At 38.6% G+C, this 15,171-nt stretch overlaps 1 protein-coding gene across 2 annotated transcripts in view; it reads right to left on the bottom strand.

Moving 5' to 3' along the window:
- Window positions 1-7,062: 7,062 nt before the first annotated feature.
- Window positions 7,063-15,171, bottom strand: part of kif18a (kinesin family member 18A) — a 29,121-nt gene continuing 21,012 nt past the window's right edge. The window contains exons 15-18 of one of the 2 annotated variants that reach the window (XM_071488696.1): window positions 12,276-12,657; window positions 10,445-10,537; window positions 10,176-10,276; window positions 7,063-7,623 (exon numbers count right to left, since the gene is read on the bottom strand). In XM_071488696.1, coding sequence (XP_071344797.1) covers window positions 7,490-7,623; window positions 10,176-10,276; window positions 10,445-10,537; window positions 12,276-12,657 — 710 coding nt within the window. In that variant the 3' untranslated portion in view covers window positions 7,063-7,489. The remainder of the gene's footprint in view (window positions 7,624-10,175; window positions 10,277-10,444; window positions 10,538-12,275; window positions 12,658-15,171) is intronic. The other variant, XM_071488697.1, reaches the window with a different exon arrangement.

Genomic DNA, 15,171 nt, shown 5'->3' with positions numbered 1-15,171 from the left:
ACAACTATGTATTATTCTCCATACCAATGGTGGCTCAGACTCACAGGTGTCATATTTAGAACCATCAGTCATACTAAAGTGAGATGAGGGGCCATGACTCAGGTGATAGAGCAGGTCCTTTGCTGATCTCTGGGTGGCGGTTTGTGGGGATGTAGGTGGTGGTTTGTGAGGATGCACAAACCAGCGCATTTTAAGTACCGGGCCCAATCCTGGATAAATGGAAGGCTTGAGTCAGGAAGGGCATCTGGTGTAAAACCTATGCCAAATCAAATATGTGGCTCATGCAGCAGGATGATCCACTGTGGTAACCTCTAACAGGAGCAGCTGAAAGAGGAAGAAGTCATACTGAAGCAACAGAGAAACAAGTATTTCTCAGAAATGCAGATGAAATAATTTAAAACTGATGGTAGCAACATACACCTATTGATAAATTATCAAGGAGACTTGTGCTTCTGTGTTGAGAAACAAAGAGGGTTTTGTAAAAGAAAATGTGAAATTAATGGTGGGGGAGAATACCAATGGAGCTTCTCTCATGCAGTAACTCTGTTACCTGAGGTGACCAAACTATTTGCACATACTAATAAGGGCCATAAAGGCGTTAAGTTGTACTTCCAAAACAAAACAAACAGGAGAGTGATGCAGATGTGAATCAAGCTCAGTCTGTACACACCCACACAGTCCTAAGAGGTGGTCTTATCAGGCAAAACACGTGAAAACACCTGTGTGGGTGTAACATGGATGAGTTGTGACTCCAACTTTATTTGAAACAGGGCAGACCAGTTGCAGTCCAGTTGTAGAATTAAAAGGATGTCAGGATGGATAAAGGGTTTAAGGTGGTGTATTGAGGTTACACTTTTCCACACAAATCTACTTTCCTTCAACTAATATCCGCTTTTTATTGTAAATTACTGTATAATTTTAGCACTAAATAAAATAATCTGAGAAGGTTTAATCATCCTTTGGTTTCCATGGTCATTACCCTGTAGACATATCCAATCTATGACAAAGGGTTGCAAATGAATGTAACTTTGTTTTAATGAGTCACAAACCAAAAACACCGAAAACACAGCTCCTGCTCATATGATTTGTCCCTGAAGACATGCATGCTGGGTAAAAGGGGTAACGTGCCCACCATTTGCAGACGTACCCTCAAAATTAGGACTTGTTCCCAGTATTTAGAATAGGAGAAATACAAAGGACACATTTTTCCACACGGATGAGTAGTCAAATATAAATTAATGATATTTAGATAAAGCATTGATATAAGCATCACTTAGGCCACATTGTCATGGGATGAGAACCCTGCCGCTTTAATGACAAACTTAAGAATGAAAACAGCAGAAAGATGATAGAACAGCAGGATCCAGCAAACTGAATGAACAGCTCCCAAAAAAAAGAGATAATTTTAATGTCTGCATATTCCCACAACATTCATCCACTCAGTGTGCAGTGTAGCTGGAAAAAAAATACTCCGGTAGTCCTACACAGCCCAGGATCTGATAACAGGAAATAACCAAAAAAGCTCGCACCAAACCATTTCAGCCGATGAGCAACAGCATCTGTATGTGTGCAGAGGCTAAATCTGGCAGATGCTAACGGATAGTGCCAGTTTAAGGAATACCGGGGGAAGGAGAAGGAGTATTCTGCCCTTCTGTTGCTGTCAGACCGTGTTGAGTTTTGAATGGGACTGATTGGGAGACTGCAGAGACAGGAGGTGAAGGCGAAGAAGAACTTGGAAGGCATGGAAGAAATGTTTACAGGTGGTGGTGTGATAGCAGAATATACTCCACAACATGATTGCATTGTCAAGATGGAGAGATGGCCAAACAGCCAAAGAGGAGAAGGGTCAGAAGAGTAAAGATTTGAAAAAGAAGTGCTGTGATCAGGCAAGAGGGAAGAACTGTGTAAACATTGGTGAGGCTTTCCAGTGGTGGAGACTGCATGGTTGGACTGGAAAGAAATTCAGACCTGGACTTCTCTGCTGTGACTGGCCTGCACCCCAATTGACAGGCGCACAAAGATGTCTGGAACAGGGTCTGGTGGGACTGGTAAAAAGTTGTGTATGGCCAGTCCAACTTTGATGGAAAGACCTCCGAGAGACGAAAGGCATGAAGACAGATGCGCAGTTTGTTCTCGTTTCTGCTTGACAGGTGGGTAACATTAGCTTTGTCAAAAGGTCAGTATGATTTTGTCTTGTTTTCTGTTTGTAGTAGCTAACCCCAACTGGTTCGTTGGCAGGCCGGTCCTGGTGTCATATTTGTGTGTTCCGAAGTGTTGAATTACTTGCACATGGACATTCTGCTTGATTCTTATTTTGCCAATATATGCTGTTGATGTGATGTTGGCTATAGTAGCAGGAAAGTTGCGAGTATTGCTGTTTGCGGCTGGTCTGCTAGCTGTGGGAAACGGTCTCGTCCTCTCTGCATGTTTCATTGTTTGCTCTGTATCATGTTATTTAGCCGTACAATGTGCAAAAAGCTTTACAGTCACGAAGTTGTAAAGACGCAAGTTTGCTAGCACAGTAGATTTATCTGGTTGAATGCATAATTTGAAATGTTATGCCGGGTAATGTTACCTTCCTTGTTAGCTTAGCCAAAAACCTACGGTCCTCTCTTCTGTCTCTGTAGTTTTGAAAGAACGAATCTAAACAAGTAACTCTCTAGTTTTTACTTTTATGGTGCTGTTTGTGTGCATGTTATTTGTTTAATGATTTTTTAAAAAAATATTTTAAGGTTTGTTTTGCTTCATTTCTGGGAAAGAGTATCAACTTCCACACCATATAAGGTGCTCTGGATTCCACCACTGTGCCAGTGCTTTGGCAATGCACGTCCATGATTTTGAGAGGCGGAGCTTCTGAAAGAGCTCTGGAGGGAGGGTGTATTTGTTTTGCTGTTGAGTTCAAATATCAACTGTCTCTCTCCAGCACTGCTTACTCTACCTTTAACCCTGTCTCCATGGCAATTGCTGCAATGATGACAAATTCGCTTTTCAATAAACAAAATGGCTAAAAAAAAATTCTTTAGCCTCAACTGATGTCTCAGTGTTGTGTGTTTTAGTCATGTAGTCATTACATGTGCAACAAACACAGGAGGCTATTTCACACCATGTGTAATATAACATAATAGAATTGGTTTATCAGAGTTTGTGTTTGCTGTCTGTGGGTTCAGACTTTAAGTCAGCACAGGACTTCAGTAGACTCTGCAAATCGTGAAATGTTTATTTGCAAGGCTACCTGCACCGTACAGCTCATTCTCCTGAGGATGAGTCATCCACAGGCTACATACAGTACATTTGAGGTGGGCTTTGGATAAGCTCCTGGAGGAGAGTGTAGAGGGGCAAAGAACACTGCTGAGCCATCACAGCTGTACTGATTTTCTGTCACATTGTTTCACAACAGGAGACATTACCTGGTAAAGGAAACTGTAAATCTCACCCATCCCCCGCTATAACCACTGCACAAGGTCCTGTCAACAGTCAGCTGTGTATTGATAAAGGGAGCCAGGTATTCGCTGCCACATTGTTTCTGAGTTTGCTGAGTAAAATGTAAAGGGAGATTATTAAATGAAATGTATCTGGGGAAAAAAAAGAAAAAACTGCTGGGCAAGAAAAAAAAAAAGAGGATGGCCAACAAACATGTAAACAAACATATCTGAGAAATTTCTGTCGCAAGTATCATGAAAAATAATACACTGTTGGTAATATTCCACTCCACACACACACAAACCATCTGCTTTTCACTTTTTTCTTTCTTCCTTTCTGTATGTGACCGACAGTACACATATGGCGTCCTTGAGAAGTGATGTTTGTTGTTACCTCAGCTCGACCTCAACCAAGTCATCCAAACCACAACCAGGTTTTGACAGACAAAAGTGAGCACTCTTTTACAATATGGCATGTTTGTGTACAGTATCATTTAAGGTTACCAGTGCTTAAACAAAATCTGCACTGCAAATTTCCAACCAACAATTATTTTCAGAGCTGATCAATCTGTTGATCCAGTTTTCACTTAACTGATCAACTATTTAGTCCATAAAAGACTAACAACTGCCCATCACAATCACCTTTGACTCAAGAAGACTAAAGACTCAAATGTCCAGTTTTGTTCAAAAGAAGAAAAATTAGAGAAAAGCAGGAAATGCTCACATTATAGCAGTCATAATCAAGCTTTTCTGCCAGTTAAACAACTAAAATGAATGAATTATCAAACCTGTCGGCAAATTTTCTGATCACTGACTAATCAAATGATCGACTAATCATTTTAGCACTTGTTGAAATCTCTGTAAAGGTATCAATGCTTACCTTATCCAGAATCACTATATTTGACAGCCTCTTGAGCTGAAGTATCTCCCCAAATGTGCTCCAATGTTCTGATTTTATTTTATAGTTATGTGTCTATTCCTTTGCTTCCCACAGTAGGATTCACTGGACACAAATGTATGTGGTGTAAAAAGCAATCTTCTTGGCCCTGCTTTACATGCCAAATCCAGGGTGCATCCCAGGAATTTCCATAACCCCCATTTAAATATTTGCATTAAGCATCACGGGACGGGACAATGAGCAGAAGCAATGCTCTAGTGCTGTGCTTATGATGCTGTTTTTATGACTGAAAAATAAATACTAAATAAATAAATAAAATGTATTTAATTTTTCTACAACCAAATACTAACAGATTTTCCCTTTAGATCTTTCCCATGTTTTGTCTTCATTATCATTGAATTGAACTATCCACAAATGCACATGTCCCCCCCCAAAAAGGAAGTGTGGAGGCTCATAAAATAATGAATACCAAGGCTGTTCTTGACAAATATTTAAAGCACTATCTAAAACTGAAATATTAATCTTCATTTTTTAGTGTGTTCACATCAGCATGAGACACAGTAAGTGTAGCAAGCATTCATACCTATTTTCAGGTGACTTTTACACATCATTTTTAGGCTAACAGAGGTAAAACAAAAGCCAACAAACGACACTATTAGTGGTAAAGGGACAGACAGTGCTGGTTGTCAGCTCTCTACGAGTTATTCCACTGTGACATATTGCTTTAAGATATCAGGTCATCTAATTAGACAGGGGACGAAAAGTTCACAGCTGTGACGTGCTGCCTTGTGGGAGTCAGGAACATTGTAGGAGGGATCATATGCTTACATTTGTATGTGGTAGTCTGTGTCTCTCTCAAAGGCTATTTCCAAACACTGGATTTACCAGAAAAAACTCTGAGTTTCATTTAGAAACACTCAAGGTTTCTTGCATCAAAAAAAAAAAAAAAATCATAACTAATTGAAACAGTGCTGTTTGTGTGTGTGTGTTTTAGTGTGATGGCATCTGGGGGTGTGGCAGGTTAAATGTGGCACACACTGATATTTCATCTACATCTTTGTTTTTAGCAGCCTGTGTGTGTCTATGTTTATTACCACTCATATCACTCTCCAAGTGGTTCAGAAAAGGCTACTTTCCTATACTGCTGTAAATAGGAGCAAAAACATAAAACAATAAAATAAAAATTGCTTTGACATCTACATGTTGTAACATAATGACAAATTGAAAGTGCTCAGTCTTGAGGGTGAAATGCCATTAAAGTCATTGTGATCTTTGTTTAATTATACAAAAATAGAGTTAACAACTTTGTGACGCATTTGCACAGAGGTGTTTTTTTTACTAACAAATCACAACACATAGCATGTAATGTCTCTCATGGAGGCAAGATAAAACAATGGGTCCGACATGATCTGAGATTCTACCTGCAGTTGCTAAGCAACACCCACCTCCAACCTCTCAGTCTGTCCCATTGGTCAGCAGGAAAAACGCACAAGGCGCCCCATTGGCTAAGAGAAAGTTAATAAACTTTAGCCAAGACCTGCCTCCCTGTGTGCGCACACACACTCTCCCCCTCTCCCTCACACACACACAATGAAGAGATTCTTGTGAATGAGAGCATGAGAGGGTGTCAGTGCTTGCGCAGTACAGTGCTGATATATGCATTGAGCTACTGAGCTAAAAATAAAGATCACACCGAATGCTGTGCCACTGAAAGTTGCAAGACTGAATTCAAAGTGACAAGTCTAGTTCCCTCCAGACAGAGCAATGAGGTCCCACCCTCATCACAGACGGATCCAGGAGGTATTTTGTGACATTTGTTTTTAGTATAGAGTTCTAATAAAAGCTTGTTCCCAGCACTTCTGCACATTTGATCAAGCTAAAAATGCAACATAAAGCCTAAAATATCTTTGAAATACAGTTCAAAAATGGTATTTAGCAGTGGTTCCCTGTAACCCCATCAGATAAGCTCAAGTACCCCTCCATCGACAATACAATCATGCTTTTGAATGGATATCAAACTGGATGGTAATTAACAGTTTATTATATAAAAGTGGTTATTGATACATTTTCTCTTACAGTTGAAGTGTCAGTGCTTAGGTTGGTTTGCATTTATTCCACTATAACTTGGTGTGGCACAAGCTGGACAGTTCAATAATTCTTCTTACATTTAAAAAAAAAACAAAAAACATTTCAAATCATTTTTTCTATTACATTTAGCTAACTATTTCCAGAGTCTATCCACTACTTTAAGCCAATTTTATTGTTACACTTAGCTAACTTTTTCAACAATTGATTGATTACTGCTTTGATGAGCAGTTTGATTGATTGCTGCTGTAACACTGAATTTCCCCACTGTGGGACTCAAAGGCTATCTTATTTTATTACTTTACACTACTTATTATAACCATTTATCTGTTTTATCTGCTTTTTGTTAACTGTTTATACATTAATTGTAACTAATTTTACACAAGTATTCTTAGCTAACTATCTAAACATATTTCTGTAATTTGTGACCAACTCTCAAATGTATAGCCATTACTTTACACTAATTCTATTCATTAATCTGTATATTTTCTGCACTCTCAATCATTTCTGCCATCATGTTACAACAGACTCTGGTTCGTGGGAGGTGCATGTACTAGCTTATCATAGCAGGTACCTAACTTGTTATTGTTACTATGAAATATTCTATCTAAATAAGAAAAAATTACCAATAACAAGAAAAAGAAATTAGGAGAGGATATATTCATTTATAGCAGTTTTATTATGAAATTTCTATAACCACTTGCTATTAACTGTACAAAAGAAAAATAGATTAAAAAATTAAAACACAAACAGCTCAGTGTAAAGCAGATTCATTTTTGCAGCCGTTCCTTAATTTGAGATCATGCACTGTCTACCTCTGATAATAGCTGCCCCGGGAAATTTAGTCTAAACAGATGACCAATACAATCAAGTAGAAACTGTCAAGTAAAATTTCTATTTGCAGTGTGAGGCAGAATTAAAAACCATAAGATTACATTTTATCTCACTATATTAGCATTTGTGTTGGACAAACCTAAACAATATACTACTTTTTTTTAGGCTTTGAGAAAAATATTTTAAAAAGATGAATCTGGACGGAAAATGGTAGAGTGTGAAAATATCTACAAATGCAAAATGTCCTGCTGCTTTACATCCGCTTGGTCACTCGTTTGAACTGTTGGGATGTTTTATAGAAAATGGACTTGGATTTCTGAGGTTCGAGGACACTGAGATTTCCTTCAGAAATGCTCCTCACAACTCTCCGAGGCTTGTTCTCTGAACCTGAGTACAGACACCAAACAAGGATTAGTATCAAGAATGAACAAACTTTGACGGTGACATATTATATATATATTATATATATGTGTTATATGATCTATATATTAATGTGGCTTGGGAAAATATACAGACCACTTCTTGTACACTTTGTATTGTAGATTTAAGTTAATAAACCCTCTATCTTTGCTAATCAATCAAAATTCAACAATCCAAAACATGAACAACAATCCAGAAGTGAAAACATGTTTTTGACAATTTTGCAAATTTATGAAAAATCTGAAACTGAAATCCATCATTGACAAAAGCATTGAGACCCTTAATTCAATACTTTGTAGAAGCTTTACACACCAGGATTTGCGGAGTTTGTCCTGTTGTTGTCAGATCCTCTCAAGCTCTGTCAGATTAAAGGGACGCATCTGTAAACTTCTAAACTTTGTCTTCTTCAGGTCTCTCCACAGATGTTTTATGAGACTTGTCTTGAAGCCGCTCCTGCATTAGCTTGGCTATATGCTTCAGGTCATTCTCATGCTGAAAGGTGAATCGTCGTGTACACTCTGGAGCAGGTTTTCTTTCAGGACCCATCTTTCTTTGGCGTCTATCATCTAACCAATCTCCCTGTTCCTGCTGCTGAGAAGCACCCTATAGGTTGATGCTGTGATGACCATGCTCCACTGCAGGGATGATACTAGCCAGGTGATGAGCAGTGCAGGGTGCCCACACGATTAAATTTTGTTTCATTAAACTGGAGAATCTTTTTACTTATGTTGTCTGAGTCCTCTACATGCTGACTGGCAAAATCGAGCGGGCTGTCATATGCCTTTTACTCAAAGTGGTTTCTGTGTAGCCACTCTGCCATAAAGACTTGATTGATGGAGCGCTGCTGAGCTGGTTGTCCTTCTTGCAGGTTCTCCCATCTCTGCTTTCTGAGGACTTCTGAAGCTATGTTAGAGTCAGGGCTCCAGGCCTTTTTTTTTTTTTTGCCAGGAACACTTGTGCTCCTAAGTTGAAAATTTAGGAACACGCAAAGAACTTTAGGGGCTCAATTAAATTTGATCATATAAAGTGTTTTTCCTTAATAGAGGGATATGAGGAGAGATTAAAAAGCAAAATTATTTCTTTAAATACAAAAGGTACACCAACTTTTTACTTATTTTTTTCTGTATTTGTTTATAATAAATATGCAGTCATCATGACGTTGATATTGAACAAATACTGAAGGTGATGGTTCAGAAGTACAAAGTCTATAAGCCTAAATTACTAATTATCAAGTACTAACAGCGACGTGCAGTGAGCACACAAACTGACAACAGCCAACAACTTTAATTTAGGCCTGACATAAAGTTACTGCCTGTATTAATGATAATTAGTGAATAATTAGCTGATAGATGTACCACCACTGATGGTTTGTCATTAACCACCAAAAGTGACGGTCACAGTGATGTTGTCTGTGCTGCTTTGCTGATGATTATTATTGTAGCGTATTATTATAGTAGCTCAGTGAACTTTCTTTCCAACCGCAGTATCTGAACTCAGCCAGTCACCCAATGAATATTTCACTGGCACTTGCCAATTTTTACTGGTTTACGTGGTGGGATACTATTCTTGTAGGCAGGTCGTCTAGCCTGCTTTGAGCTCAGCCAACAGGAGTCAGGACTGCGCTGAGAGTGGATCACCTGATATTTTCAATGGACAACATTGGTTCAGCGCAGTGACTGCGTCATTGTCATTGTTGTTGTTTTATCAACCTAAGAGGGTGCTTGGGCTGAGTTATACTTTTTATTTGCACAGTGTGCTCCTAAATACATTTTACAGTTCTGACACATTTATTTTTAGTTGCATGTGCGATGTGTGTGAAATGCTCGCACTGTAAAGTCCTGAGATGGACTGATGAGTTCTTGGTCACCTCTCTGTCCGAGGCCCTTCTTGCCACGTTACTCAGTTTGCCTGGATGGCCAACTCTAGGATGACTCCCTGGGATTCAGAATCATTCCACAATTAGAGGCCACTGTGCTCCTGGGAACATTAGAAACCCTTACCTTGATCTATGTTTCAAGACAAAATTTAATCTCAGAGGTCTACAGAGAGTTCCTTGGACTTCTGAAATGCCAGGTGTGTGATTTTCTAAATGATGTACAGTCAATTCAGTTTTCCACAGGTAGACTCCAATCGAGTTCTAGAAACACATCTCAAGGATAATTAAAGCAAACAGGATGGGCCTGAGCACAATATGGAGTTCCACTGCAAAAGGTTGTAATACCTCTGTAAATAAGAGCTTTCAGTTTTTGGTTTTTAATAAATCTGCAAAAATTCCTGAAAACATGTTTTCACTTTCTCATTATGGATTATTAAGTGTAGATGAATGGACATTTTTATCTCCTGTACAGCACAAATGATACAACTATTCTTTGAAGATAGTTACTTGTTTTTCAGATTCTTGGGGAAAAAATGTGCCTTCAGAAAAATATATTCGGTGTATGTGTGTACTATTGATGATGATAGTCTGCAGTGTCAAATTTAATGATTGTGTAGGTATTTTGTCATTATTCCACACTCACCAGCAAACCGATGCACTCTGAGTGGTCTCTGGGCCACTGAGGGGTCTTTCTTTATACGCTTTGGCGCAGAGAGACCCTGTGTTAACTCTTCCCTGATGCTGCTACAGCGAAATGGAAACAGCGAAACAGACAGGGGAATAGAAAGAGTAATCAAAGATCAAACAATGCAAAACTTCCTCATCAAAGTGTTTAATCTACTGCAAGTATATTAAATGAGATGACTTGAATTGACTTGCATGAATATAAGAAAAAAGTCAGTGGCACATTACCTTTTAAATTTACGCTTTCCTTGTGCAGCCGATGTCATGTCCATGTAGGTTGGGTTGGCTCGCCTCACGTCTTGTAAAGACTGGATCTGTTGTCTACAGAGCAAAGTTCAAAGTTACCATAAAATCTTTGATGTTTTCACATCACATAAGAATTAGGAACATTTCCATTTCTATTCAAAATCAGATGATCAAAAAAGTAAAATGACTTATCACCAACTAATTAACTAACTTATTACTAACATTTTGTTTGTGTTGTATTGCAAAACCAAAGAGTACTTTTTATAATCGATGTTTCATTCCAATGCACATGCATTCAGAAATATATTGTTATGCTAATTTTGTTGCCTCTCAGATAATTTTGAAACCAGCACTTCCTGGCATAAAATGGGTAAATCAATGTTTTAGGGTTGGGTGTTCATGGTTTTGTTTCTCTAAATACACTTACATGTTTTCAGATTTTACCAATCCCAGCTCATGCAAGGATGGATTTAGTATTAAGTTAAATTAGACATCTTTTAAGCCTGTATAATCAGTGTGGAGCTTAAAATCCTCTAGCAGGTCTATACTTGTTGATCTGAGATTTAAATTAACAAGCACATAATTGTGGATAAGTTAAAGCACCAAAGCCAAATCCAAAATGAGCACATATTCCATTGCTTGACACGGCCACATAACACCAACATTTTGGAGACGGACAATATGACTGAGTGAGTCCTCAAAGTTGCAAGTGCCATCTAAAAACACAACATAATGGGTTGTTTAGAAAAGTCTATCTGAGGAAATCGGTATATCCTTTAATGTAATTAACCTAAAATTAGCCACATGTAATTAATCCTCCGAATTTATTACTTAGCCAGGTGTCATTTGTACTTTTTTTTTTCCTTTTTTCATTTCTCCTGGACACAACAGTTTAAATTCTTTCTCTCCCTAGTCTCCCTGTCTGCTACACTCCGCATGAACCCTGCCCAGGGAACTGCCACTGCCTTGCGGTCCCAAAAATGTCTTTTCTACAGTTGCCAGTGTAAAACTAATCCACCAAGTTTCTCGAAGTCATTGAGACTCTTTCTCTAAATTTGCCTAATATAGTCTAATAATAGTCTAAATATTTACAAAAGGTAGTGCTTTTTCTTGCTATCTAAATACAACAGTTTCCCTTTGAGATTTGGCTTGTCCGTTGCAGGCCAACTTAGTTACCAGGTGCTAAGTGCTTCTATAAAGGCTGGATTAGCTTTGAGCTTTACTGTTTGAGGAAAAATAACTCCTGCCTATTCGTGTGGTAGCACAGATGTTTTCAAGCAATTTGATTTGTCTGTGTTGCAATTTCAATGATTTTGAAGTTGGTTAATGACATATTTGTTACACTCAACATAATAATGTGAAAGATCCTCTGCTGGGAGGAGCTTTCTAACAAACCATTTCTGCTGCTATAGGTTGAAATGTTTCCTATTTTGTTGGCCACTTCCAGCTAAAGACACCAAGTCTGTACCAACTTCTCAAGAAACATCAAGAAAAATAAAATGCAGATGTGCCTAATTATTTGCCTAATTAAATTTTTTTTGCTTAATTATATTTCGCCCCAGATTTTCTTTAGATATCGCAATAATATTGTATAGTTCTGCATCTCTTTGATAAGGGAGCAGCTAAAACACTCCCCAACTAACTCTCAATTGTTGAAAAGTGAATGTTGAGATACATTTTTTGATAAACATGAGGCAAGAAAGTTAAACAAATGGTTCTGAAACATTGTGGAAGGTGTTGCCGATTTTCCCTCTGAATTTGACTGATAAAAATGTATGTCTGCAGTGAGTTTACATGAATTTTGGTTTCTAACCTTTTGGTAGATATCTGGTTCCCCTCATTGGCCTTGGGAGGTTGGAGTGGTTGGCTGTGACCCGAGAAGTCTTTGGACTTTGACGCTTGACAGGGACTACCAGTGCTTATTATGATGGTTGCATTACTTGCAGTTTGATCATCATGGTCCAGGACTTCAAAGGTCATGTTAGGATCCATGGCACTGGAGGAACTGGGCTGCAAGGCCTCAACAGTTTTTTGAGCAGGTTCTGGTGTGCACTGGAGTGGGAGTATGCCCTCCTCAAACACTTGGGCCCTGGCGACAGTCTGGGGGCTTTGCGGTGGCAGTGAGGCAGACAGATTTCTTCTGATGGGCATTCTGGGATGTGGTTCCTCTTTTATATCTGTCTGATTTCCTCTACCTGAAAATACAAACCATCAGTAACAGTTAATACAAAGCAGCAATGAAAATTAATTTAACCTAACTGACAATGCTCATTTATAAACTACAATTACTGCCTCGTGGTTGCATGCTTCCACCACTCATTCTAGTTTCAGATTACACCCTTGCTTGTATATAAAATATATAGAAAATAATTTGTGTGAAATTTTGTCATAATTGCTTTGTGAAGTCTTGAGTTATGGCTAAAAAGTGTCACAATCAAAGTCACCGTGACCTTGACCTTTGACCACCAAAATCTAATCAGTTTGACCTTGATTCCAGGTGAATGTTTGTACCAAATTTGAGGAAATTCCCTCAAGGCGTTACAGAGATATCATGTTCACAAGAATGGGATGTACAAACATACCTAAAGACTGATAACTCGAAAACATAATGCCTCCTGACCTGGCAATTTCCGGTGTGGAGGCATAAAAAGCCTATAAAGAATGACCGTGCAATTCCTCAATTAGCTTCTTACTATGAGGATGGGTTCATACATGAACATAAATAACATTCTTTCCTTTTTTGTTGTCAATTTACATGAGAGATTTCTGTTTTTGTTTTTTTTGTGCCTAGCACTGTCAATAATTAGTGAATAATTAGCTAATATGACGTACCACTACTGATGTTTGTCATTTAACCACCAAAAGCAACGGTCACGGTGATGTTGTCTGTACCGCTTTGTTGATTATTATTATTGTAGCTTATTATAGTATCTTAGTGAACCTGTGTGTCTTTCCAAATGCAGTATCTGAACTCAGTCAGTCACCCAATGAATATTTCACTGGCACTTGCCAATTTTCACTGGTTTATATAGTGGGATGCTACTTTTGTAGGCAGGTCGTCTGGCCCGCTTTGAGCTCAGGCAACAGTAGTCAGGACTGCACTACAACTGAATCACCTGATATTTTCAACTGAATAGCTTTAGATGACCTCTGGAAGTCATTTTCCAGTCATGCATACTGTAGTTAAGTAGCAGACGAATATCAACTAATGTATCAAGTGGTGACAGACAGCTAACGCTCGCAGATAGTAAAGAAATCGAAAATATATACGGCTTGGTCTAACTTACATTCGTTAGAGGTAACTATTTCAAGAAAGCTAATTCCTAAAAGGATTGATGTTTGATTTTTCTAAGACAGTTGTAATGCAAAGCCAAATTTGCACAGACAAGTGCTTGCATTTGGATGAATGTTGAAATTACACACACACACACACACACACACACTGAATAATATGTGAAATTTTATCCAGTAATTGTTTTTGTCAGTGGCTTTTCCTGCACAGGTATAGTGGGGTTATGGAGCTAGCTAAAAAGGAAAAATGCCAGCACATAAAGGACATTGAGAACACTATATATAAAAGTGAATGACTGATTTAACCATTACCCTAAATATCCAAATGCAATATTTAGAAAATGTGAGTCAGACTTCAGACAGCACATCGAGTGAGGAGATGGTGATAAATAGCCCTTTTCTGTGGCAGAGGAGTTGTCCCCAGCAATAAATGGCAGCAGAGTTCCTTCAATCACATATTTTTGGCTTGTAGGGGATTAATACATGCATGAGTTGCTATTTCTGGTAGAGGCTGCACTGAATTAGGGTCGCCTGGTTGCTGCTGCCTGTTTTTTATAGTGCGCCTTTTCTGGTTGGTGGAGCAGGGGAGTTTACGTCTGTTGACGTTTTTTCCTGCCCTGCTGTGGATCTGCATTTTCATGAATGAAGCTCAGGAGGGATTGGGAGGGTTAGATGCTAGACACAGAGAAAAACATTTGAGGATAGGAGGGAAAGAAAAGTAGAATGGAGGAAAAAACCAGACTAACAGACATTTGAAGTAAAAAAAGGACAGCAAAAATCCAGGGAGGAAAAAATAGAGAAGAGAGAAGTGAGGGGTGGAAGATCGAACAGGAATATAAAAAGAACAGCACAGAGGAGGCGGTGGGAGAAAGCTGAATGAAAAATCGTGAAGCTATTTATAAATGCATGTGTGGCCATGTTATAATCAATGCTGAGTTGTAGAATGGAGAAATGTTCCTTCAAAAGAGATTACCTTTGTGTGATCTGTTATTATTAAGCAGTGCACAAAGAGTTAATGCACTTTCAAAACCCCAACCCTTTCTAAAACCAATGAAATTTGATTGGCTTTGCAAGCTGCAGGGTGGAGCTATTTCTCATAACATGCTGCAGTGACTACCATTAAGAGCTGAGAAAGCAGTAAGGGACTGAAACAGTGCTACAAACCGCATCAGGATAAGATCAGAGCAGTTTGTCTGAATGCTAAATAAAAGCCTTATTAATTTAAACATCTGTGATATTTCAGCTCTATATGATTTAGAATTTGTCAGTAATTGACCACTCATTTAGCATAGCCAGTAGTGCTGCTCAACATGTACAAAGATGCACCTAAGACAGTAGCTCTAGACTGAAATTAAGATGGACAGGGTGGTTTTAAAAGGATGCAGGTGTGAGTCAGTGAAAGCTTACTGGAGAGAATG

The sequence above is a fragment of the Trachinotus anak genome, unplaced genomic scaffold (assembly GCF_046630095.1).
Source record: "Trachinotus anak isolate AG129_WGS33_773 ecotype Australia unplaced genomic scaffold, CSIRO_AGI_Tana_v1 ptg000011l, whole genome shotgun sequence".
NCBI lineage: Eukaryota > Metazoa > Chordata > Actinopteri > Carangiformes > Carangidae > Trachinotus > Trachinotus anak.
This window is presented reverse-complemented; position numbering and strand designations above follow the sequence as displayed.